A 26,974-nucleotide genomic window follows, 5' to 3' on the forward strand; every position below is an offset into this window, starting at 1 on the left:
TGTTTCCTGCAGCTTCTATTCAAGTATGCAAAATCTCTTGCTAAATCACAGGATCTTGCTAATCTGTGATCATCCTATAACTCTGAATCTTTTTAGCCAAACTATGATTGTTAGAGCTCTCCTAGAATTACTGACCAGCAAAATATCTCAAGATTACATAATTGATTGACTGGAATATTAATGCTAAATTGAAAGTTTTCACTTATATATATATTCCCGTTCCATTTCTCTTACTTGTTTCAAATAAAATAAACTAAAAAGGTTGTTTTAGGATGTCTGGATTGTGAAGAAGAGAGAGAGAGAAAGAGAGCTAAGAAGGAAAGTGTATGAAGGAAGGGGTTGTGAGCTTGAATGATACTACTCAAATAAACTCTCAGTTGCATGATCTTGTCATTTTTCTGAATTTACAACATGCAGCCAAACTTCATTTCAGATAAAAGCATACATTGCAAAATCACAAAATATCATGATTATGAATTACATGCAAGCGGGTGGGTCACTGCCAGCCTTTCCTTTCACTATCGGAAGCTCATTGGTACATCGCCTATATTCTCAGACAAGCTACCTTTCCATTCAAGAAGTTACCGAGGTTCCATGCCGAGCATGGAGAAAAAGATCTTTTAAGATGATAAACTAAAAGAATTCTTAAATAAATAACAAGAACATGATGCCTGAGAAAGTTGTTTTTATATGTTTGGTTAACCATGAAAAGTGGTACATTCCAAAGCAGCTTATATTTAGTTTACAAATGAGACTCTTGGTGTCGATTTAGTTGGGTTTATATGGTTGGTTGGGTGGATACAAGTGGATGAAGGGCAAGGAGGTGGACTACATGCCAACTTGCATTATTCTTCAGAAATCTGATACTTTGATCAGCATCTCTCCTTTATGATTGAAGAGAGAGAAAACATAACTTCAAGGTGTAAAGTTCCTCCGCTTCTTGGGGTTCCTTTCTGTATTCTGCAATTATGGAACTATGCAACAAAGCTTGAATACTTGGAAGCATAGCTGAATTTATTATTATAAGGAAAGGCCAACTTTGATTTCTGCTGCACCTTTATTCAAAGCAGAGAGACCAGAATTGCAAACCCAGCAGCAAAATCCAAACCTTCTTCATTTTTCGTGAGATGTGCCATAAACTAGAGCATCTTTTATAAGGCTTTACCTGCCACTAAACTGAAAGGTGAATTAAGAAGCATTTGAAAAATATTTGGAACAAAATAACTCTCACCAAAGGTTACAAACAAATGTTATATTGTTCACATCAGAAAACATACTGGAAGATGGTTCCCATGGAAGGGTTAGATTTTTTTTTTTCAAGAATGAGTCTTCGTGGAAACTAAACCTCTCCTAAAAAGTGAAACTGTAATTTATTGAATCAATTTACAAGTGAACAATCAAAAGGACCATAGAAAATCACATCAATGCACCGCTGAATATTTGTTGTGAAGTGCATAATTTGTTTATTTCTTGCTGTGTAAAACTTGGAAAAAATGATTACAAACTCAACGTAAATAGGCAATGTTTTCATCTACAAAATGGTCATAAATATATTTCATGATATAAAAAATCACAACCTATGTAGAACAAGGTGTGCTTCCTGTAGCTTCTATTCAGGCAATTAAGGAGAAAAGCTCATCATGCCATGTTGCTCAACACCGACGCCTTCATTGGGTGCATCAGCGAATTATTGGAGAATCTCATCAGCCAGTGGTGGTTCAAAAATCTTTTCCAGCTCATCAAGAGTCGGCAATTGCAGAATATCCAAGTTTGTATCAGGTGCATCAGCGAATTGTTGGAGGATCTTTTCAGCTGGCAGTGATTCAAAATTCTCTTGTAGTTCATCAGGAGATGGATACTGTAGTGAGCTATCGTGCGACTTATAAGAACAAAACTCCACCTCTTGGTCAAATCCTTCAGTGATCTGCTGAATTGGTAATACAAAAGGTTGATACCATATTTCTTGCACCTCCAGCTCTCTGCTTTCCATTGTAGGAAGTTCTGTACCACACAATTCTTTGCGAGCACTCGGCCTCAGATAAATCTTGCAAACAACCCAGTCATCCAGCTGCCATAGAGGATGAGAGGCACAGAGTTAATATAATAATGAAAGATATTTCATTAGCAACTACTAACAAGAGATATATGATATTTATGGAAGCATGACAAATACCTTGTTTCGGTCCATCGTCATAGCTGCATCACCACATCTTCTTCTAAGGTTCTGGATGGAGTACTCTTCCATCAACCAGATGCTCTTTTCCTCCTTGCCCAAGGGGGTTCGTTCCATATAGCTAAAGTTTTGCTTGGAGCCAATGACCTGGCCCTCGCTGTTGAGCACTAGCTTCACCGATTGGGTAGATTTCCATCGACCTTGGCCTGCAACTCGAGATGCCCTCGTGCTGGCTTCTGCGTCTGGATGCTTTCGAGTGGTCCAGGTGAAGAAGAACCACTCCGAGTTTCCATTTGCCATGGCCATTTGAGCTGAAGAAAGGAACCCAAGAAAAGGATGACGGGTTAGGAACCTTAATCACAACAAATATAGATAGAGAATAAGAAAAAGAAGAGATCATGGTGTTGATATATATATATATATATATATAATATGTTTACCAGTAAGGTTGCTGGGGTGGTTTCCATAGACATCGGCTTCTTTGATTATGTCGCATGGAAGTGGTTGATGGAGGAGCTTCTCCTTGAGGAAGAAATCCAAGAGCTCCTCATCCGTTGGCTGGAAAATAAATCCAGGTGGCACCATCATGTATTCTAGCTGTGGTATCAGAATATCAGATGAGAGGGAGTCGGCAAAGGAGACAGACAAAAAGTCAAATAGGAGAAGAAGACCAATAAGAAGAAGAAAAGATGGAGAAGAGTAAGGCACCTCTATCCTTCTTCTTTTGAAAGCGGGTTCCAATGTAGCACTAGCAAATTGTTTCAAATCAGCGTGAGCCTTGCGAGCTTTTGGAGTCAAGTAAATCTTGCTGATGACCCAGTCATCCAACTGCAAGTAAAGGATTAGAGATGCAACGTTAGAACATCAATTCCTACACTCAAGAAAAACACAGCAACAAGAACATTGACAGTTATTTAGGGTGATATGCACCTCATTTGTGTCCCTCATCTCACCAGCACTACCTCTCCTTCTAAGGTTCTGCATAGAGAACTCCTCCATCAACCAGATACTTTTGTTCTCGCCACCGTCCGAGTTCTGTTCCATGTAACAGAAACTCTTCTTCGACCCAATGGTGTTATTCTTGGAATCCACCACGTTCTTGACACCTTTCGTGGCCTTCCATCGTCCCAGGCCTGCGCGCCGAGATGCACGGCTGGTTTCGCTTGCGCCTGGATGCTTCCGAGGGGTAGAAGTGAAGAAGAACCACTCGAAGTCCCTGTTTGCCATGAGATACTCCACTGAAACAACCCAAGAAAACTCAAAGAAAGGGTTAGAAACCGTGAATCAAAAAAGAAGACAATGGAGAAGCACAAGATGATTACAAGCCAAGTCCTGGGGGTGGCATCCATAGACGTCAGCCTCCACAATAACATCGCAGGGAAGAGGCCACTGAAGTAACTTGTTCTTGAGGTAGGTGACGAGGAGAACCTCGTCGCTCGGTCTGAACAAGAAGCCCGGCGGCAGCATTGTCGTCCCAGCGACCTCTCTTGGACTCCAAGCTTCTCAGACGAAGATCAGAGGATTGAGGAGCAAAAGATCGCACAAGAGAGACGGAGAGAGCGAGAGAGGAAGAAGGATCAGGTGAGGAGGAACGACTGACCGAAGTACAGATAGAATACAGAGAGGCAGTGATTGACCCTCTAGAGATTCTTTCACACAGGCGAACCCGCGCGCTAACGGTCACATTTTTGCTCGAAACGGTTGCAATCGCTGCCGGTTTTGCTCCGGTGGAAATCCTGGAGATTAGCTCATCTTTAGTAAACCGTTGTGTCCCCGGAAATCTTGGATTTGGCTGGCCCGGACCTCTCTTTCAACTAATTCCTTGTCTTCTCTGGATTCAGCTGCCACGTTCTATATTTGGATTAAATTTGGCCTCCGAAGGCCAAATTTCACTTCGATTTAGTTCTAGCTTGTTGCTATAAGGGCCTTACTGAGATTACGTTGACCCTTAGTTTGCAAATCCTGATACTTGGGAAGGTTTAGTAATTATGGTTTATGGGATTTCATGTTTGGATTTGTAGAGTCATGAAAGTGGAGCACTCTGCTTGTATTGGTTCTGCAATCACTTGGGATTAAGCTGCAATACAAAAATACCGTTCTTTGAAGCTATTCAGAACATTGGAGGATTTTGAGTTATTTGAGGTCAAGCTTCCTCAATCTTATCAATGGCTCAAGGGATTTGAAACTATCACTAATGATTTATTTTTTGCACAGCCTTGTACACGAACAATATTCAGTTGTTATGTTCACGAGAAATTCATTGAATTCTGTAACAAACACCAGCTGCTATTACTTATGTACAGCTTGTTGTGCACCGTTACCCAGGGTGTGACCGGGGACTTCAATCTAATTCAGATGATAATGCACCGATACAAAACCAGCATGCATACTCCTCTGCAGCTTTTTGACTTTGTCTAACGAGTTGCAGTTTCTCCCGAATAGCTCCAATAGATCGAGCGTCATCGGTCCTGTTAACTCCATATTTTTGAATATAGCCATGTATCAATAGACTTTTGCTTTCCACTCCCTCACCACAATCACTCACTAAATAAACCCAGAATCCTTGATGCACTGATTTTTTATAAATATGATGGCATTTGATGACTTGTTATTTTATCTGCTCTTTCTCACGTTCAAACTTCTGCTTCCAGAATCATGAAAGGAAGGACTGGAAATGATAAAGTGCATGGGTTCGTTAATTCAGCAAACTTGATGTTCATGCAATTAAGACAAAAAAATATTATAACATTAAGCTGTAAGGGCACAGATACATCCTCGGTATATAGAAAGCTCCAGCTAGGTCAAAAATCTTCTGGTGGAATAGAAAGCTCTAGCTCTTTAATAAAATCACAAATTCCAATTTTCAGTCTGAATGCGACGCCAAGAGATGCCCTAGTCTTGATCCTACATGTGGGAAAACTGCTTTAATTCTATGGAGTAGCGTGTGCAGGTTCTAAAATGTTCTTTGCCAAAATATATGTCCGCATATTAAGGTTCTTCATGTTTTCAATGATCTATTCAAAAGGGTGAAAACGAAACACCAAAGAAGAAAAATCATATAAAGAATTGTAAGGGTCAGTTTCTATAGAAAAAATAGATATATAATATAAGCCTATAATTGATGATTTTTTAGAACCTAGTCAAAGGTGCTGGGATTGAACTTATATTGGTCTACTTGTCATAGTTTAGGTATTTTTTAGATATCTCTAATCCACTGAGAAAGATCATCCAAAAATGACTAAAATCCACTCAGAAATAATTAGAAAAAGAAAAAAAAAGTGAGAGATTCGATATTTTGAGCTCTAACTTTCCCTTCCAAACTTCACCATTGATTCCCTCCGTCTCTAGCACAAGTAGCCCCTTGGAGGAGAATTGGATCTCATTCTCCCATTTCTATTAAATCTAGATCACCCAAATTCTAGGAGCAAGATCCATTTTAAATCCAAGAATGCTTAAAGAAAAGAAAAGTTCAAGATAGAGGAGATCCTTAAGGGCCTCCTCCAAAAAGTTGGATACAAGTTAAATCATGCGAGTCTATATACTACCAGAGAATTCTTCTTTCCCCTTTTTTTATTTTTCTTGCTATGAACTTGTGATCTCCATATATATCTTGTAATTGACTTGATTTTAATAACAATTCTTTGCCCTATATGATAAGATTGGGTGTGTCTTTATTTTCTTACTTATTTCAGCTTAATTCTTGTATCTTAGTTAAGTAGATTGTGGTCTTTTACTTTCTTTTATTTTTAGAATATCTAAATGGATGGATAGAGTCCAAAATCTCTTGATCTAACTTCTTAGAAAGCTCTTGTACTATCAAAACCCTAATTGTAGCATTGTAGAGTGCGCATGGGGATTAAACTTTTGGTTTTTAAATCTCAGCCTCCGACTGCTTAATAGGTGTATGGTATATATGCCCTGGACTCCTTCTACATGAGGAAGTATGAGCCTAGGCCTTCATTAGAGGGGTTCTCCATCTTTTAGCCTTCCCTAATTGTACATGCAAGTCTTACTCAAGACTTAGGTTTTGTGATGTTGTCATTATCTACTCTTTTCTTTTGATTTTTTGGTTCTTTCTGATTTTAAAGGGCAGGTGATGACTCCAAACCTACCACAGACCATGGCCCTTTGTCTAGATGAAGGGACTATAATGCATGATGGATCATAGAGAAACATAGGCAGGCAGCAATCACATGTCATTGTCTCCCAACCAAAAATATGCAAATCAGATAAAAATAAATAGTTAATTTGTTACGAGGTAATATTGACTCATAAAAGGAAAAAAAATGATATATAAAATATGTGTCAATTAATACAAAATAAAAAAATTACACATCGATTAAAAAAATTCAAAATTCAAAATGACTATTAAAAGAATATTCCAAACATATGCAAAAAAGAATATGCACATCAATTCAATGGTTCAACAAAAATTATGTCTAAATCTAAAGTATATTTGAAGTTTAATTTTCAAAAAAGAAAATTCTCAAACGAACATGACAAGAGCTAGATGCTAATTGAAGTGGAACAAAACTTGCGTATTGGATTTAGAGATTTTGAATTCAATGGTTGAACAAAAATTATGTCTAAATCTAAAGTTAATTTGAAGTTTAATTTTCAAAAAGCAAATTTTCAAACCAACATCACAAGAACTATATGCTAATTGAAGCAGGACAAAACTTATATATTAGATTTAGATTTTGAATTTCATTAAAAAGGAAAATATCAAGCCAACGCACAAGAGATATGTTCTAGAATAGACTAAAGCATTACATCATGCATCATATTGATGTAAATGTAGAAATAAAAATTTCCAACCAATACAGGCAATATGCGTCTATTATCATAGAAGAATGAAAGTCAAAAAAAAGAAAATTAAACCATGATTTGGGGTGGAAGTATTTTTCCAAAATTAATATCTAATTGCTAAAAATGGAATTGTGGTTCAAAAACAAACATCATGTCCTTAGAGACATTCTAATATCTCCATGTAACATATTGAATAGGGGTCTTTATTAATCAACTTGTATGCTATCTGATCATTTGTTTAAGTTGTGCTCAACTCATTAAATAGGTCATCTTAGATTTAAATTTGATTGGGTATAAATGGGAGATTTATTTCTAGCACTTTTCAGATTTCGAATTAGAATAAATAGAGAATACTTATGTTTGAATTTGAAAATTTTTATTATTAAACAATTGTAGCTTTCCAAATTTTATTTTTTGATTGCTTAAAAATATTAAGAAAAAATTATAGGGACACTCCCTCAACTTAGGGCCTACCCTAGAGATATTCCTTCAACTTTAAAATTTCTAAATGAGTTCTTCAAGTTTCCAAATTAGTCCTTTAGATCCCCAACTAGCGGACGTTGTTAGATGGCCAACCAAAATACCTTCACCCACTCAAGAGTGCGGATAAATGAAGGGGTTTGAAGTGCTTTGAGATCTGTACGGTGGGTGATATTTAACCATGGGCCATAGGTGCTTTGAGATCTGTGTAGATGAATGGAGTTCATAATGCTTTGAGACCTGGGTGATATGTTATCTTTATCTATGGGCCATATACTAAGGGTGAATGTATGAAGGGTTTTATGTGCTTTGAGATTTGCACGGCGGGTGATCCTTTTTCTCTCAGCTACTTTTTCTGAAGCAGTTGTCTCTGCTGTTCAGGCTGTCTCGTCTCGTACAGTCTCTGCTTGGCTTCCGGTGCTTGCCCCTTCCAATGTTAGGCTGTCTATGCTAGAGAATAAATGAAGAGGTTTTGAGTGCTTTGAGATTTGTGCAGTGAATGATCCTTATTTAACTTTAGGTTATATACTAAGGATGCTTTGAGATCTGCGCAGGCGGATGAATGAAGAGGTTTGGAGTGCTTTGAGTTCTATGCGGTGGGTGATCTTTCACTATAGGCTATATACTAAGGATGCTTTGAGATATATGCTGTAGATGAATGAAGGTGTTCAAAGTGCTTTGAGATCTATGCAACAAATGATCTTTAACTGTGGACCATATAATAAGGGTGCTTTCAGATCTGTGCTATAGATGAATGAAGGGGTTCGGTGTGCTTTGAGATTTGCATGATGGGTGATCCTTATTGTGGGTCACATACTATTAGTCATATTTATTTTAGGATATCTAGTCCTATTTTAGCTAAATGAGGAATCCAACCCAAATTGTGAAAAAGGAATCTCGCTGGGATTATAAATAGGAGCTATGTATCTCAGTTTAGATGGTGTAGATAATCAATAAAATAAAAAAGGACTTAAGCCCTATTTTTGTGATTCTTCCATCTTCTTCTCGATTTCTTTTGAGAGATTTTAGTTGAGCGGGTTAACGAAAATCTTTCTTCTTCTTAATCGGATTATGTTGGTATTAGAGCCAAATTTCTCTACATCTATGGGAGTAAGTTGATATGATAGCCATGCTCTTACCTGATGGAATTCTATCTTGATCTAATTAGATCAAGTTAGTATTAGCGCTTTGATCTTCTACATCTATAGGAGTAATTAATATCAGAACTAGATTCCTTTACAATTATGGGAGTAAGTTGGTATCAAAGTCAGGAATTCTTCTTTCTCCTCGATCAAATTAAGTTGGCATCAAAGCTTTGATCCTCTACACACTACAGAAATAGTACCTTTTACCGACGTTTTTCACAGCCTTTACCGACACTAATAAGCATCGGTAAAAATTCCGCCGACGTCAGAGAAAGCATCGTAAACGCATCGGCGATAACTGAGTGGGAAAGGTTTTTGCTGATGCTAAAGAAAAGCATTCGCAAAACCCGGGATTTACCGACGCTAAAAAAAGCGTCGGTGTAGGCGCTTTTGCCGACGCAAACATGCATCGGCATAAACTACTACTCGGGCGTGCCGCCATAGTTGCTGGGATTTTTGCCGACGCTTATAAGCGTCGATGAATAGTTTTACCGATGCTTTTAAAGCGTCGGCGAAAGCGTTCCAGCCACTGGTTTTTAACGACGCTTTAAAGCATCGGGAGAGGAATTTTTTAAAAAAAAATATTAGAAAAACACATGCATATCATAAATCAACATTTACATCAATATAAACCTGCATTATATTTACATCAACACAAATATTCAAATCATGCAAAACATTCATATTGTCATATATGATTAATAAGTTTAGAATTACAATGTACTTTGAAAAATATAAGAAAGATATATATAAAACTTCTTAAATAACAGTCTAAAAAGTAAGAGGGACCAAATTCAGCACCATCATCATCTCTACGAGTTGTTGAAGTATCAGAAATCTACAAAAAAAAAGAGAAACTTTAGAAGTTAGGAATATGAAAATCATTAACTCATGCAAAATAAGTGATAATTATATAAAGTCATCAAATACATATAGTGATTTACCTAAGGAGGGAGAAATCGTTGTAACATAGATGAAATATGCTCGAGCTGAGACTGCAAAGTTTGTTGGTTCTGCTTCAGCTCCACCAACTCTGCCTGATGGCGATCCTTCATATCTTCAATTGATGCCCGAAGTCTACTAACTTCTGCATTGTACTGCCTTCTCCAGCTTTTTTTGTATACATGCCCATTGCAGACAACTGAGTGGGGGTAACTCCAACGCCATAACCCCTCACTCTACCATAATGCTCTGGGCCTAATAATTCAGCGAGCACCTGAGCTTTGACATGATTGGTCGCGTCGGATGATGATGACTCCCCGACGTGCTCTAAAATAAGAGTTGTTGCCCTATCCTATATCTCTCAAAAGAAAAAATCATATTAATGTATGCCAATAATAGAACTAATAAAAATATCGTTGAAAGATTCAAAAATGAATACATACAACTATATCTCTTGACTCCTTTCGAACAAAACTGCTATCTCGGTGGGTGTGAGTCATCTTATAAAACTCCACCTTATCAGGCTCCCTCCCATTATCATCCATCTATAACAAAAAGTATATTGGCAAGCTAGTTATCATGATATATGCTATATGATAGAGCAGTTTAAAATAGTTTCAAAGAGTTTCAAAAAAATTTACGAATTCAGCTCTACGTCGAGCATAACTCATCGAGCCTGAAGTATGAGGAATAGTCTGTACCAATGTTGGAATATGTCTTCCCAAAAAAAGAATGAACAATATAAATTTGTAATCTAAATTATTAGTAAATACAATATAAGGTATTGAAAAAATATATACAACCTGAGCTTTCATGGAAAACTAATAGTGGACAAGCTCCCTCTACTGATGAGGGATTACATCAGGAGGAAAAACACGGGCAATCTCCTCTTCTGTCATACCATCGTGCTTCCAGTCTACCTTTAACTTGGCCCTATATTCTTTCCACTTGCGGTTGACGGACTTCAGCACCCAATCATGGCTCTCTCTTTAAGGAGCAAAAACTTTTTCTACATCAAAGTAATTAAAGAATGTTATAATAATGTTAAATCAAAAAATAAAATTATGATAGTAAACAAATTCAATTCTTTACCTCAATAACTATAATAAGCTCAACCTTATTTGAAGGAAGCATTTTATTTCTTTTCGTATAGTTGAGCGAACACAACTGACCCTTCCACTCAACCGATCCTAGAAAAATCGATAAAATGCTTGCAGCCCTCTTGATAGGCTGCCCTAGTTCATTGCAATGTACCACGATCTTCTCATCCTCGCATAGGCTCCACACGTCCCATGCTCGAGTGGGTCCTCGTGTCCTCCTCACTCTCCCCAGTCCATCTATAAAAATAAAATAAAATATCCATCCATTAATTAAAATATTAAAGGCAAATGATTTAATATAATTAGATTGTAAGAAAAATTAATATATAAAATATAAATCAAATTATCCTGGATGTGCACGTCATCCATGTATGGACAATCAGTAGGTGGAACGTGCTCAGACTGAGACTCGTGCTGAGTATGGGACTCGTGCTGAGAATGGGACTCGTGCTGCTGGGGCTCGTCGGGCTGTTGGGACCGCAGGGACTGATTGGAAGAAGATCCCACGGACGTGTACGGAAACTCAACATCTCTGAATCATTTTTCTCGCAGCATGTTGTTACCTAATATGCACAAAAAAAAAAATATTAGTTAAATAATAAATAAAATCTATATGAATTGATAATTAATTCAATGTGACCAGCTGAGCAATTGAAATTGACCTTGTCAACAATTATCTTGCAAAGAGATCGTAGCAATCCTATAATCACAAAGAATCTTTCTATTGCCAACATGGCATACGGCAAATGGCACAAAGAGAGATTGGTTTGTAAACTATATATATATATATATATATATATATATATATATATATATATAATGGTCTGGCTGGGTTAGAATATTAAGACATCCAACCCCTTAACCTGGAAATGAACTAATTCAATTAGTGAGAATTGGAACCAAACTAATCTATATTATTTAGACCTTGCACTGATAATGTACTTCTTATTATCTGATGAAATATTACTCAGAAAACATTTCTATATCAAGAACAGTTGCTGACCATGCCAGGGACATTCTCTGTTTTTCAGTTACTATATTTTGCATAGGTTGTCATTCTTGGATTCCGTCAGCGCACGTATCTGTAGTTTGATGCGGTAGAAATTATTATAAGGGCTTAAGGTTTTCATTTCTTATTTAGGTAGAGTTAGTAGTCTATGACATTAGAGTTTATAGTGGTGGATTAGAATCTTCGCACATAATGTGAAGATTTATTTAGAATTATCTGAATGCATTGCGGGGTCCTCCTTCCTACCAATATTGGCCGGCAGTTTTGGGGTTGGAAGCATTAATTGCTTCAGAGCGTTTGGTCTGTGGTCTCCATATTTTGCATTGCATAAGCTTATGTTTAAACACTGAGCCTTCAACAGTAGACAATAAAAGCCATGTTAATTTTCTGAAAGTGAAAAATATTTGTCAAAAACTGGGCACTGTTTCAGTGAAAACAGGCGGAGGTTCCATCTTCTCTCTTTTGTTTACAGTGATGCTAATCTCCTCGACCATGTAACCAAAGAAAAAACAGTAAAAAAGACAGAAGACCTATCCTGCACCCACAGCAAGCGGGCCATCCTGCTCGTGATGCTCCCAGACACGCCTAAACAAAACTTCCATGAAATGTTCTTTCTCTATCTTGTAGCAGAGGACTAAGAAACAAGCCCCGTAAAAATAGTTGCCCATTTATATTTTTTTTCCTTTTTTGGGGGGGTTTCGAATAAGGCCAATAAAATCAAGAACAAAATGCAAAGAAGGATTACAGAAATTCTACATAGAATCAGAAAAATCAAGTGCTGCAATAACAACCGAGGAAAATCTAAGAGGCAAGATAACGTAAAAAAACCATATAAGTATCCAAAAATAAGCACCACGAATCACCGCAAATAAGATTAGAAGTAACAGACAATACATCATGCATATAAATAAGGACTTCATATAGGCATTGTTTCTATGGACCAATCCACGAGCTACTAATTTTTGGTTAATTCTAAAATTTGAAATGCCAGAGAGGGTTGGGAAAAAAACTCACCGCTATTAAATGCCAGAGAGGAGGGAGAAGGAGAGGAGCTTGCCATCGGATGTCGCTCGGCACCGGAGAGAACAAGGGTCGGCCACTTGTCGTCGGAGAGGAGGGAGGAGGAGAGGAGCTTGCCGTCGGACGTCACTCGGCCGGAGAGGACAAAGGTCGGCCGCTCATCGTCGGAGAAGAGGGAGGAGAGGAGCTTGCCATCGAATGTCGCTCGGCGCTGGAGAAGAAAAGGGTCAGCCGCTCGTCATCGGATAGGAGGGAGGAGGAGAGGAGCTAGGGCTAGCCTTGATCGGGATGCAGAATTTGGAGGGGAATGGCCGCTAGGTTTTGATGTCAATTTTACTTCTAACGATGCGTATAAGCATCGTCTTAGGCCACAGTCTACGACGACGCTAATTAGCGTCGTCTATGGCCGTCGCTTTTTAAAAGCATCGGCAAGTTTTGGCGCTAGTCCGAAAAGCGCCGACGCTTGGGAAAAGCGTCGGCAAAAAAGGGTCGTTAAAGCACGATTTTCCTATAGTGACACCTGTAGGAGTAAGTTAGTATCAGAACCAGATTCCTCTACATTAATGAGAGTAAGTTGGCACCAAAGCTAGAAATTCTTCTTTCTCCCTAATCGGATTAGGTTGGTATCAAAGCTCTAATCCTCTATATCCATGGGGGCCTCTATTCATGGTCCAAACACATGAACAACAAGCAATCAAGAGAAGTTATATCTGTGTTTCAAGTACATCAAAGGAAAAAGACGAGTATGGATGCTAGTTCTTCCTCGACGGATAATGAGACAAAGGGACGTCTCATACAACTGGAGGAGAAGATTGGCTGACTCACTAAGATCATCTCCAGATTGGTGATACCTTCAGCATAAGCACAAGCACAAGCAACTCCTATTGCCAAGTTGTTTCCTACATCTCAAGATGGCAATCCACCATCCAGAAAGGAGGATGGGATAAGCAGCCTACAGGTACAAAAAATCTCTCTCGTCAACTATTTAAAGTTAAAGGTCGAGTCGAGAACCGTTAGCTAGACCAGTTGAGACATACTTTACTGTCTATAGATACTCTAGCGTCCAAAAGATAGCTTTTGCCCATCTCAAGCTTCTAGCAATGGTCTTACCTGGTGGAATTCATATATGAGGAAAGCAACGTCTCAAATCTAACATAGAATAAATTCAAGAGTCTAACCAAGTTGTTCTACCCAATCAACTATGAGAAGAATCGGTGGATCAAGCAACAATACCTATGGCGTATGATCAATCTATCCAAAATTACACTACCGAGATCCACAAGCGAGCAATTTCATTCAAAAGGGCGTTGAATTGAATATCACTAAGCAGTGTACCTTCAAATTCGCCATAATTGAGATGCATATTAATAAGGTAACTTATGAAGTACTTTTTTCAAATGTTTGTCAGATTATCTTTAGAAGTCTGTACTTTTAAGATCGAGATGCAGTCTTCTATCGACGTCTGAAAAAGTATTATCTCATAAAAGATGAAAAGGAGTTTATGATCAATGCCTCCAAAATACAAGATAATATTGACCTTGTAGCTGCTACCCAAGCAAAACGACTTGTTAATACCTGCAACAAGTTTGTAATAATAACCACCACCCACCCAAGGCAATGCTATTTCCCGCACCATGGAAGGAAGATGTGGGATGATCACTCTTAGGCTCTTTGGCACAAAAAGACCAAGTGTTAGTTATTGACATAAATTGATTGAAAAGAAAAATAAGCTGCTCTATAGAAGCAAATCTCACATGAAACATATCCCAGCTGGGTATCATAATCTCCCCTAAAAGCAGGCTATTGAATAAAAACGAGGCCATACGCATTTCTATTGCTGCTGGCATGTATATCTTGATCATAACTGCTGCAATATTAATCACAACGCAGCAACATCGTCAAAATCTTCTTCATTAAAAGAGATGAAATCAAACAAAAAAAGTTACAAGATGAAAAACAAACAGCGGCAAAAAACCTGTAACAGCACAATAACATCTGATAGAATACCACCAAAAGAGTCACATTAGTTCTGAGTCCGATGTGCATTGTTCAGCACTTATCAGTCTCATAGACCTGACCATGTGCTCATCAGAAGCCCGGATTCCGCTTAACCTCTCTTGTACGGCCAGGAATGAAGGGGTATCAAAAGCTTCAGAAACTCTCTCATGGTAAAGCAGGTCTTCTGCAAATTAATCAGAACTTGCCTAGCATATTCCCTCAGTTCCTCTTCTGAATGACCTCTCAACAGATCAATCAGGACTGGTATAGCACCAGCTTCCACCATAGCTTCCCTGTTCACTCCTTCATTACTTAATTGTGCAATGGTTCCTGCAGCTTTCTCCCTAAGGTCACCATTCCCATTTCGCAAAAGCTCAGTTAGAAGTGGAATAGCACCCGATTCTCGCACAATTGAAATGGAATGTTTGTACCCTGAAAGATCCCACAAGACATCTACAGCTGCAGATTTTGCTGCTTCTTCATTGCCCTGGAGAATCCTCACCAGCTCTTCCACAATCAACACAGCGTTCTCCTCTGCCACGGCCAGTACACAAAAGACATCCACTGCAATTTCTTTCCCAAGGGGTTCAGGTTCTCTAGGCAGCTCCACATACGTAGGTATTGCACCAGCTTGAACTACTGGCCTAAGATAGTCAAAGTGAGATGAGATAATACCAAGAACATTACCAGCAATGATGCATCACGTAGTAATTGAATGAGTGCTGGAATAGCCCCCAAGTCTACAAGCATATGCCAAACTCTTCTAGCAACCCCAAGCAACCCAATGGCTTGAGCAGCTAGAGTCATTGAGAACAATTTACCAGATGATACAGCTTCAAGGAGGAACGGAAGTCCGCCAAGGTAATAGCCCTCCTCACCTCTCACAACATTGCCTGAAACTCTTATAGAACCATAAAACAACAATTGCAGAAGGGTACTTTCCTCCACTCCTCTCTTTGTATTCTATTTTACATTACTAATATATGTAATATATCAAGTTGTATTCAGCATTATATGGTCTATAGATCAAAATAATCACAAGCTCTAGCCTTTAAACAAGAAACCAGATACAAGCTTTAGCACCATGGTAAAACTTTACTAAGGCACAATAAACAAGCTACATCCATTATCCAAGTAGAGGTCCATTCTCCAAGTAGTTTAGATCTCATAAGGCTAATTGCCAACTTTCATGGTGGCATCTTCATAGCATGCTAAAACAGAAGATGTACTACATAAAAGAAATAGAATTTCTAGTAAGAGCATAAATATTATCTAATCTTAACTTCTGAGATCAACAAACGCCAAACAACTATATCCAAGACGATGATAGAAAGAGTATATACAGACTCACAAATACTTCACTCTGAAGACGAATGCCTGGGTGGTGCAGCAGCTTGCATTTATCAGGCTGCACCGAACAAGTTCCAGGAGTATTGATTTCGGATAGGTGACTATTGACTACCATTCTTCAAAACTTGAACCTTAACGATGTTGACGAACAGGCTTAGATGGCAGTTCCAATGACCATCCTTTCAGATAAACCCACTCTTCATTTGTAAGAAAAATCAAAAAGTACCATGGCACCAATAACTGTCATCTGTTCATCTCCTCCTGCCATACCCATGATAGAACCCCCCAGATGAATGGTGTCGCTGCCGTGCTCCTGGCTTTCCAGCACTATCCCAATTGCCACGACCCACCAGCCTACTGTTACCACCACTGCTCCCAACTTGCATCCAGTTTCCGGCCTGGGATGAAATCCCATTTGATTCCTCCTCTTCCCTCTCATTGTACTCCAGGATCCTCCGCTTAATGCTCTGCTTCTCCTCCAGCTCTGCAGCCTCTTTCTGCTTTGTGCTCTGCACGAGTGAGCAGTCCTGAGGGATATACATCTGCTTTGTCTGCTGTTTGTTCCCCTTCTTAACAAGCACCTTCACTCTCACCTTGTTACCTCCACCACTGCCACCCTCCTCATCCATTGTCTCCTCCCCGCTCTCCCCCTCAATGGTCCTTGAATCTTTAGAACCCTCAAAAATATTCATTGGTATCATCATGTTCAGAGTGGGCCTTGCCCGTAGCTCTAATTTGCGGGACTCCAAACTCTCCTGCATCAGGGCTCTCATTTCCCGATCAAATTCCTCTTCCTCCTTCGGATCAACTTCCACCAACTTCTGCCTGACCTGGACACTGTCTTCCTCATCAGAACCAATGGGTCCCCCATCATCTTCATCGTCGCCATCCCCTTCAGATCTGTCATCTGATTTGTCCTCATACAACAGATCTTCCTCGTCTTCATGTCCCTCCTGATCAATGCTGCCACTATCTGAATAGCTTTCACTGTCTGGTGGTTCTTCCTGGCCCCTGCCATTTTCCTCCATTCTGTTTGCTACACTGCTGCCATTGGCTTTGATGGTTGTAGTTGTTTGGGATGGAGCTTTCTGAGATTCACCATCAGAGTGTTTCTCACTGCTGGCCTTCTCCATTGAGGCTATGCGCTCATGTTCTTCAAGTTCAATCAGTGCCGCATTAACTTCCTCAATGGATGAGTATCGAGTCATGTTTGGTCGTAAATCGGCGAACATATCCTGCAAGCATTTTAATTAATGAGAATTATCCACTAAATTTATTAATGCAGAATAAATACAGAATTTCTTTGTTTCTTCTATTATTTCCTTTTGTTTTCCAAGAATTATAGTGGGAGGGTCACGTGCCAGGATCAAACCTGGATCCCCTCCTTGGAGCTAGCACCAAGGAGGGAGGTGCCAATTGACAAACCAAAATCCAATCAGCCAGAATCTCTATGTTTCATTCAGCAATACTATAAAAAGAACTTTATTTCCATAGTCAAAGCTAAAAAGAGATATGTGACTTTTTCAAAGCATAAGAATTATGCACATTGTGATGCAGCACGGGATACAACCAACATGTACTATAACTAGTTAGACCATGTCAAGCGTTGGAGGAGCCAGTGGATTCATCAAATTTTCTTATAGATTTTTCATTAAGAACAATATCAAATTTTAGCCAGATTTCCATATTTGCAGTAGAATAACTCTAGCATATTTCCTTATTGTCGAGTCCTATTTCAAGTATGATTTTGTATCGAGTTTAATGCCCGAATTAGGGTTAGGGGATTATATCCTATAAATATGTGTATAATACATTGTAAGAGGTAGCCTTTGGCACGATAATACAATTTTTCAAAAGAATTTCCATCACCAAGTAAAAGGGTTCTTCAATCCAGTTTACTTTTATTTGCATGTTAATATTCAAAGTGCAACCTCTTTGCTCCAATTTACTTCCTCTTCCTTTTGATTGGCATATGTGGCACAGGCAAAGGGTTATAAAATTCCATATTTTGTTTTTTGACTTTAGCTAGCTGACAAGTATGAAACTGGAAAACTTTCATCTGACTCCTCCAACGCTTGGCATGGTCTAGCTGGTCATAGTACCTGTTGGTTGTACCCTTTGCTGCATCACATTGCATACACAAAATAATTGTAACTATAAGGTATGACAAGTGCATCGACAATTCTAAAATAACCTTGCATGCTACGAGGCTCAAAGCAACTTACTGGAGAAGGAATACCACTATTGGATGATAGAAAAATAAATAACTACTTGACAAGTAAATTTTAACTAACCTGAATGTCAAACTCAATATCTAGTGGTATTGGACCTTTGCTAAGGACGTATCTCTGAAAATATATCAAAAATCTATCAAGTTTCCTCTTTGAAGAACCTCGATCAAAATAGTGACCGCATGTCTGAAGAAGTGTTATTATCATCCTGATCCGAAAATAGTCTTCTGGTGGATCCAGTGCATCTTGCTTTACAATAAGAAAAATAAAAAAATGCACTAATAAGAAAAATTGGCCAAAGAATATTTCCATCATGTTACATGAAGTAGAAAAATGAAGGAAAAGAAACACTTGATTTCATGAACAAGGACAAGTTCAGATTGCAAAGTTAAAATGCTATTCACAACACCAAATAACTGAATGCATTAAAACAACATCATCTTTTTGATGTGTCGGGCATATTGCAGTCAATGCTTGTGCCATTCTTGTATCGAATATATGCATCTACCAATTATGATTTTGTCAATATCTTAACTTCTAAACAATGACACAGTTTTTGTCTTTACCCCCGAGATTTCTAGAAGTTACAGTAATAAGATAAGGAACAACAGTTGGCAATTTGTGCATTCAGAGCATTAGTTCTCTTACCCTCTTTCTTATTCTCCTTCTCTTTGTTGTACTGCCTTTATTTTTTCACATAACTAGAAAAGCTGTTGTTTGATCGCAACACACTATCTCCATGCAGCTTCATGTCTGATTTTTACATATGTTAATATAGTCCCTATGTACCCCAAAGAAAATTTATTGCTTTATGAGGAAAGTATGCAAGATACGGATATGCACAAGCAGTATACTATTGAAAGAATCGCATGTTATATATTTCCACAAGAACCATATTCTGTCAATATATCATGGCTAAACTGAAGAGTGCTCCGGACCTTGAGTAATTAGGTGGGCATTCAGTATATCTCAGCCTCCTTGTCTATAATATTGAAATCCTGTCTTAGTTACTTTCACCTTAATCTGCCAGCCATGTGGATCTGGCCATTCAATCTGATCACTAATAACTAGCAGAAAATTAAAGTTTCCCAACCCCTACTAAATTGCAATAGGACTAATTATCTTCATAAAGGCTATGTATTTTAAAGTACATAGTGCTCAAAGTTAAAGATTTCCACACTTTACATATGATGACTGAGAATTAGCAGTTTCCTTCATTTGAAATAACGATGATCCCATTGGTTTAGAGTTCCATTAAATGAACTGGAACTCCCATGTGGGACTCTACAAGCTTATGCCTCACCAACATCAGCAACAAAAGGTACACGACATTACTTTTATCAGTTTTTCATCTGTACTTTATAATTCTTTATGAACAACCTCAAGTCTTGACCATAATTTTTTTAAATTATGTCTTGATTGACTAAACTTGATTGTAACAAATTTTTAGATTGTTGAGCCTGTGGAATGCCCAAGCCAGCTCACAAGAAACTGAAAGAGCATGAAATGAGAGGGAAGTGTCTTTATCTACATTGAATCCAGAAGCTATGTAGAAACATCAAGCTTTGGTAGTTGGTTACACCAGTTCTCTCCTAGCGACCATTTCACATCGCATTTTTAACATCATGACTAACTGGAGCAAAGCTTCCTGTTTTTGTGATCATAAACAGTTGACTTAAAAATGCCCCAAGTAACAACAGTTTCAAATAGTATTACATGGTTCAGCAAGAAGGAAAAAACAATAGAGAAACAGCAAAAATAAAATGTTAGTAATTAATGGGAGAAAAATGATTAGGACACAAGTAGCATGAGAAGAAAGCATTTCTATTATAAATCCATTATACAGGATTTTATAAAATTAAAAGACATTTCATGATTATGTAACGACTAGGATAAAGTCATGCAAAAACATTGGAAACAAGGATCCAATTAGAACTTGCAATCAGAAGATTTTAAGCTTGACCGCAATTGTTTAACTTTTTGTCCATTTAAATCATTCATCACCAAAATCTAAGAAGCTTTAAGCTTCAAATTTCAAAAGCATCATAGATCAGTCATCTGTATACATGAATCCCTCAAATGCAGGTCAACAAGGTTATCAATTTGTAGAACCCATAACATAATAGATATAAAACTTTGATGAATATAATAATTGTTAATTTTTTTTAACTTCTGGTATGCAAATTAACCAAGTATATAATGCAATAGAACTGTTAGTCAAATAACCAACCCTTGTCAAATCCCAAAAACCAGATATGGCTTTAACTTTAATCATTCATGTAATGTTTTCTACTATGCCAGCAACAAAATTTCTACAAACATTAATATAAAAATTGAAAATTTGAGGTAAGAAATACAAATAAGAATTTCAATAATCAATAATAATAAGGCACATTACTTACTTCTGGTGTTCCATGGCCGAAAATGATAATCAAGTATAATGTTTCAAAAATTACAGATGAATCAATATGCTCATAGTTGTATAGCTCTCCTAAGAATCGCATGTAAGCAAGGCGCTGCTGCTGCATTCCATAATCATTCAATTCTAACCCAAGCCTAATCTCCTCCAAAACCTGAAATTGGTTATCATGTTTTTTTAAAAATAATTATACAATGATATTTTTAAATGCACCAGCCATTAACTGAAAAAAATAAAGCATAGTACCTTTGGGGCTGGAAAATTCTACTGAGCATCTTAATAAGTGTTCTGATATTTAGGTTTAAGGGTTGGAAAGCAGAACAGGAGACCAAAGAAGATGGATGGAAATGGCGAAATATGATATTGTGGTTCATAGCACTTCGAATCTCTAGGCTTTACACATGTCATGAACATTTACTGGCTGCTTATTTCTTGTTTATCTCTATATTCAGTATGTTCAATACATTGTAATTTCCGTCGGCCATCTTTTACATATGGCCTCTCGATACATATTACATATGTCATGTGATTACATGACTTGTACTCAAAACATGAACTTCCATACGAGTTGAAACGAAAAATATGCAATGTATATGCAATGACTAGATCAAAAGGGTATACATCTAATGACCAGATCACACTGATTTTTCAAAAGAAACCCAAAAATGACAGAAGGCTTAAATGGCCAACGAGCCTCCTTATGGTTTCATCGACTTCCAAAAATCATGAAATGAAACTCCAGAATATGGTCAGCGGAACCATCCCGAACCACCCGGTTCCGAGCGTACCAAACCGTATCGGCGGCAGACTGGGACGGTTCCAGCAACCAAACCGAAACGCCGTCTTCGGAGGGATAGAAGGAGAAAAAAAAGAAAACGAGAGAGAATGGGGGAGGGAGGGAGAGGGAGAGGAGGGAAGAGAGGTCGTCCCAAGGCTGGCCAGCAGAGGCCGGGGAGCCTCCGTGTGGAGGAGGCAAAGGCCGGAGAGATGCGGAGGCAGGGCTCCGCCTCCGATCCCTTGTTTCATTCGAAACAGGGGCCCGGAGGAGGGCCCTTTTATTTTTGCAGATTTCAGTTGAAGCCGGCAAACCCATTGCCAACTTCACTTAATTTTTTTTAAATATTTTTTTGTAATTTCACGATATTTAAGTGAAGTCAGCAAATGATTTGCAACTTCACTTAAAAATTGCAAAAAATTTTAGCGGTCGGACCCTATTTCGAACGAAACAAAGACCTAGCCGCAGCCTCCGCCTCCTGTCCGGGCGCCAGCCTCCGCCAGCGCTCCTCTCTCCCTCCCTCTCTCCCTTTTCTCACCTGTTCACTCTCTCTCCTGCCTCCTCTGCTGTGTCCGTACAGGCCCGACACAGCATGGCGTGGGCCCGTACCGACTCGTGCCGCTGGATAACTAGTACGATGCCCGGTACCAGCACAACAGACCTTGCTTAGAAAATAACAAACTCGCCACTCATTTAACTCTGACCAACAAAGCATAAAATACAAATCCTACATATGACAAATCATATAATTGAGAAATCTAGGGGAAGGTCTCCATTAAAATTATGAAAGCCAGAGAAATCATTCTTTCCTTATCAAATGAAAGGCACCGGAGTTGTTGAAATAAAAACTAAATGAAATGTAAAAGAAGCTTTTTGTAGCAATTCTAGCAAATTATATTAATCAATTCAGATTTAACAAGATAAAGAAAAAAAATCAAATCTGAGGATACTAAAGACTTTACCTATCTCAGGATCCTAAACAGGGTCGGTGGAACCATCCCGAATAGGGCGGTTTCGGCCGTTCCGAGCCGTTCCGACAGCTGACCGGCACGGTTCCGGCAACAGAAACAAAATCCGTTACCGGAGGGGAAGAAGGAGAAAGAAAGAGAGAAAAAGAGAGCGAGCGGGAGAGGGAGAGAGAGAGAGAGGGAGAGGTGGAAGCCAGCCGGCGGAGGCCGGCTAGCCACGAGAAGGACGCTCCTCCAGCCTCTGCAGCTCCACAGACGAAAAATAGAGCGGGTTTCCTATTTCGACCCCTTTTTTTATTTTACAATTTTTAAGTGAAGTCGAAATGATTTGCTTTCACTTAAAAACCGCAAAATAAAAAAAGGGTCGGACCCCAATTTCGAACGAAACAGGGGACCCGCCCTATTTTCTGGCAGCGAAGGTTTCCTTCGTCTCTTGCCCGGGTCGCCAACCTTCGACGACCCTTCGCCGGCCTTCACCACCCTCCGCCGGCCTCCCTCCCTCTCTCCCCCTTCTCTCTCTCTTTTTCTCTCTCCCCCGCCTCCTCTACTATGTCGGTACGGGCCCAGTACGGCATGGAACGGGCCCAAACCGACTTGTCCCACCAGGCAACTGGTATGGTGCCCAATACCGGTTCAGCCGACATTGATCCTAAATTGACATTTTAAGATGGGGATCCCCTTAATTTTTTTTAAAACAAAAAAAAACATTTTGAAGATGGGGAGTATACACTTCCACAAATTACACCCAGCCTAGATATACCTAATCCATAAAAGAATACAGCTGAACAAGAGACGAGTCAGAATAATCTGCTAAACTAACTTGAATGCTCAATTTTGAAACTATAAAATCCACATGTATCAGAACATGTAAAACTTTAAGATACCAATAGTCAGGAGAGATTTAATATGAACTAGAACATATACTGTTATGATGCAAGATACCTCAAGATCTACCAATAGAAGCTTAAATTAGCTTTTGAAGGAAGACGACTCTGTTTCTTATATTCATAATTAATTTAAAAAAAAGGAAAAAAAGACAAATTCCCTAGCAAGAAAGCTGACCTCATCCACTACTGCCACTGCAAATTCATCATGATAGCGACTGAGGCCTGCAGTGAGTAAAGCAATCAGATGAACATGATTGTACTTCCCCTTGTGGACCTTCAAAAAGCACTTTAAGATATAAGGTTCGCATTCTGCCCAAGGTAACTTGCGCAATTGCCTAAGAACATGTTCAACTGTTGACTTATCGAGGTCTGAGAAAAGCAATTTCCTGATATACTGCAGAAGACAACAATATATTAACTTACACAACTTATTGCAACTGTGTAATCTGAACAAAAGAATTGAAGAAGTACTAATGTGATACCTGATGCAATGGAGGGCGTACTTTAGAAACTCTAGCAGATCGTTCAGGTGGTTTGCACAAGTAGTAGGCATTTTCTACCAGTGTACTATGACGTGGATCCAAATTTTTGACATTCTTTAAACGCATCATTATTTCCAACATGTTTGCCATGCGTATTGTTGTTTCTGGAGATCGATACAGAAAACGGCCACATGTCTCAAGAAGATTGCAAGCAACATCTATGTTATGATGAGTGAAGTCATCTAAACAGGCCTGAACAAAAAGAGATGACCCTCAGGTAAAAACAATGTTGAAAGCTGCCTATGTTAACATGGACTATGTGCTCTAGTAAAATTATCCGCAGTTCACAGTACAGATGGCTTATACCACACTTGAAAACATCATAACACAGCAGATTAATATAAGAATTACGCATAAAAAGTTGACCATAGCAATTTAAATATGAGATACTTGTAATGCCAAGACAGACAAAACTGTGGAAGATGTGGTAAAGCCAGTAAAGAAGGTGGAACCTGACAACCAGCAGCATGACATACCCTAGACATGCAAGTGGAGTAATGTTGAGGCATCTAAAGTCCAGCTGGGTGCAACAACTCTCACTGCTGCAAGCATCAGTGCTGGATTCCATTTTAGCCCGAAATAAACTATTTAAACATCCAAACAAGTTTAAGAACCTTCAGGTCGAGGTTTTAAAATAGTTCAGACTTCAGTACAATCTGTATCACTTCTTAAGATTTAGGACTATTAGATTTATAGTTCTCTGCTCAGAAATCCAGTTTCGGACTGGAGGTTTCAACAATATATAAATTTACATCCTATCCAATTCTTATCAACTCAAAGCTGGAAATTTTTTCCCTTTTCTCCTCAAAACCCCTGAAGTGGTACAATTGTCATAATAAGAGTTAAATAAACTGTCATTTTGGGGTTACAGATGACTAGCTCATGATTCATAAGGGCATTACATTAAAGAGAACAAAACAAGGTGAGGCATACAGAATCAGATGCAACAGGGCTGCATTACATTACAGAAAATAAAACAAGGTCAAGCATAAAATCCTGGGCACAGCAGGGCTACACATCTACAAAAATATTTTTCTAAGTTTAAAAACCTCAAGTTTGCTTGCTAATAATTTGGGTAAGTAAATGCCATGCATCAAGGAATCTCAACCATTCTAAACTAAATTTCCTCAACCTAAGAAACAGCTGAAATAGGAATAAAACAGGCTTAAGGCATAAAGGTTCAGATACATTAGGACAGCATATCTATAATAAGGGGAACACTCTTATATGTACAGAGACCTAAACATACTCATCGTAACACAAAACTAAATATAACTTCTAGACACATTTTACTAAAAATTCCATTCTCACAATGAAAGGACATGTGCCTTAACAGAACAATCGACAATAGTTGACCCACAAGATTTACAATAAACCTAATGTTAAACATGTTAAATAACCTTCACTGTAAAATATCCATGAGTTGAAATTAGTCAACAGGAGTGACTTTTTCCTTGATTGAATGATTAAAGATAGTATACAAGTAAATAGTGAATATTAACACACTTCATTACATGACTATGGTACTCTTACTTTCTGACATATGAGATCATCAGGCAGTTCCAATCAGTCAATTTTCTACTTGATCTCAGTGAATAAACAGACTGTGTGATTTCTCTGAACCTTAAATTTGATCTTGAACCTCTTCAATTTGATCCAGATTCTGCAATTGCATCAATAGTTTACTAAAGGAAAGTCTACCTATCAGAAGGAGTTTTTTTATCAAGTTTCTCTGTATTTAGCAAAGGTTAATTTAACAATTTATACTTCCAACTAGGAGAATCAGGCTTTTAGCACATTTTAGACCATTAACATGCCAGTCACCAGTTAGTATTCATATCCACCCAGACACCAGAGCCTGATCTACTAAGCTTTAAGATTTAAAGATAATGGACTTCTCATCAGTAAATCCATTTAATTATCAGCAATTAAGCTTATTAAGGACAACTATTTTTTGCATGTAGCAGTATCAAAAGATGTTGGATATAACAAAAAGGAACTTCAAGTTGGTTGGAAACCAACAAATTTCAGCACATGATCTTATCGACTTGGCATTAAATGTGAAGTGATGATGAATGCCCAAAATTATAAGGTAATAAGGAGTTTTACCAAAATCTTAAGTTTTGTTTATGTATCCACATAAATTGTAAATATAATTCGGACTCAAACTGGCAATTATTTCTAATGCCATTCATTCACTGCTTTAATTAAATCTGACAGATTGTACTAAAATTTATAAAGGGAAAAGAAAAGGATTAGTGTGATAAAAATGGTGAGATTAAGCAATGGAAAAAAAACTCAATAAGGCAGACCACTGAATGGTAGTTATCCTGCTCATCCAACAACTTGGCACTGTAATTTCAAACAAATGTTTTAATCTTCGAGGGCTCACTAATGTTCTCAGCTAAGATACAACAGATCATCTTACATTAACAACGTAATCATCTAACAGTCAATATTCAGGTACTTGCGGGTCTCTTGCATTAAAACTATCAGATCATAAACTCTATCTATGGAAACTAACTCGGTCCAACCTTGACTTCCACAGAGTACATACCTTCAAGCAACTAAAAACAAGGCCTGCAGGTGCAATTTTAAATTTGCAAAGCTCTCCAATAAACCTGATGTTCTTTATCTTTGTTTCAATGTTTGTTTGATCCTGAAAGAAGATAGTCACAAAAGTAAGTCCAATGAGAATATTCAAAAACATACAGAAAATGGATGGGAGCACCGATGTCCACCATGCATCAGAATACACACATGGTAATGTTCATCTATTACCAAAAACAAGTCATTTATGGATATTAGCATGAGGTTTGTGCAGATCCAGTATAGTGTCATTTTCGCTCCACAAAGATCAAGATCAAATGAATGATCATTCTTTTTCTTTCAAAGAAATATGTATCTTTGACCTCTTAATGACTAATCATCGAGTAAGACATAACTCCTTATAAAAGTTAAAATCCTTCTGGGATTCCTATGACAACATCTGCTAGACTCAAGCAGCTGATGCTGCCATGGGTCGTAAGAAAATAGTGGTTTTTTATTTTTTATTTAAAAAGAGGCTCCATAGCCTATGACTCTTTTAGTATAGATAGATAAAAGGTGTATACTACCGCAAAATCT

General features: G+C 38.2%; 4 protein-coding genes across 4 annotated transcripts in view; all 4 read right to left on the reverse strand.

Moving 5' to 3' along the window:
• Positions 1-1,363: 1,363 nt before the first annotated feature.
• LOC120108667 lies at positions 1,364-2,421 on the reverse strand. Its single transcript, XM_039122347.1, has 2 exons — positions 2,174-2,421; positions 1,364-2,068 (listed from the first exon to the last, which is right to left on the reverse strand). Exons 1-2 carry the CDS (start codon positions 2,288-2,290, stop codon positions 1,688-1,690), a joined length of 498 nt encoding a protein of 165 aa, XP_038978275.1. The 5' UTR covers positions 2,291-2,421; the 3' UTR covers positions 1,364-1,687.
• Positions 2,422-2,517: 96 nt separating this feature from the next.
• Positions 2,518-4,097, reverse strand: LOC120108665 (NAC domain-containing protein 86-like). Its single transcript, XM_039122345.1, has 4 exons — positions 3,104-4,097; positions 2,882-3,001; positions 2,614-2,770; positions 2,518-2,525 (listed from the first exon to the last, which is right to left on the reverse strand). Exons 1-4 carry the CDS (start codon positions 3,398-3,400, stop codon positions 2,518-2,520), a joined length of 582 nt encoding a protein of 193 aa, XP_038978273.1. The 5' UTR covers positions 3,401-4,097.
• Positions 4,098-14,785: 10,688 nt separating this feature from the next.
• Positions 14,786-15,822, reverse strand: LOC120108666 (U-box domain-containing protein 11-like). Its single transcript, XM_039122346.1, has 3 exons — positions 15,798-15,822; positions 15,431-15,569; positions 14,786-15,320 (listed from the first exon to the last, which is right to left on the reverse strand). Exons 1-3 carry the CDS (start codon positions 15,820-15,822, stop codon positions 14,786-14,788), a joined length of 699 nt encoding a protein of 232 aa, XP_038978274.1.
• LOC103698142 (regulator of nonsense transcripts UPF2-like) overlaps positions 15,727-26,974 on the reverse strand; it is a 44,050-nt gene continuing 32,802 nt past the window's right edge. Inside the window, exons 13-18 of the mRNA XM_039122348.1 lie at positions 26,406-26,507; positions 23,789-24,040; positions 23,482-23,700; positions 20,660-20,830; positions 18,321-18,506; positions 15,727-17,261 (exon numbers count right to left, since the gene is read on the reverse strand). Of these exons, the coding sequence (XP_038978276.1) occupies positions 16,278-17,261; positions 18,321-18,506; positions 20,660-20,830; positions 23,482-23,700; positions 23,789-24,040; positions 26,406-26,507 (1,914 nt within the window). The 3' untranslated portion in view covers positions 15,727-16,277. The remainder of the gene's footprint in view (positions 17,262-18,320; positions 18,507-20,659; positions 20,831-23,481; positions 23,701-23,788; positions 24,041-26,405; positions 26,508-26,974) is intronic.

The sequence above is a fragment of the Phoenix dactylifera genome, unplaced genomic scaffold (assembly GCF_009389715.1).
Source record: "Phoenix dactylifera cultivar Barhee BC4 unplaced genomic scaffold, palm_55x_up_171113_PBpolish2nd_filt_p 001473F, whole genome shotgun sequence".
Taxonomy (NCBI): Eukaryota; Viridiplantae; Streptophyta; class Magnoliopsida; order Arecales; family Arecaceae; genus Phoenix; species Phoenix dactylifera.

Bases quoted from the DNA above. Each gene is read 5' to 3' on its own strand.
- LOC120108665 (XM_039122345.1), bottom strand. From the start codon at position 3,400: ATGGCAAACAGGGACTTCGAGTGGTTCTTCTTCACTTCTACCCCTCGG. The intron at 3,002-3,103 runs GTGCATATCACC...CTTTACTTGCAG, and splicing joins AGATGAGGGACACAAATGAG to TTGGATGACTGGGTCATCAG. The intron at 2,771-2,881 runs GTGCCTTACTCT...CTGATACCACAG, and splicing joins TCAAAAGAAGAAGGATAGAG to CTAGAATACATGATGGTGCC.
- LOC120108666 (XM_039122346.1), bottom strand. From the start codon at position 15,822: ATGGACCTCTACTTGGATAATGGAT. The intron at 15,570-15,797 runs GTAGCTTGTTTA...TAAGAGTTTCAG, and splicing joins CCTCTACTTGGATAATGGAT to GCAATGTTGTGAGAGGTGAG. The intron at 15,321-15,430 runs GCATATGCTTGT...TGACTATCTTAG, and splicing joins GGGGTTGCTAGAAGAGTTTG to GCCAGTAGTTCAAGCTGGTG.
- LOC120108667 (XM_039122347.1), bottom strand. From the start codon at position 2,290: ATGGAACGAACCCCCTTGGGCAAGGAGGAAAAGAGCATCTGGTTGATG. The intron at 2,069-2,173 runs GTATTTGTCATG...CCTCTATGGCAG, and splicing joins TGACGATGGACCGAAACAAG to CTGGATGACTGGGTTGTTTG.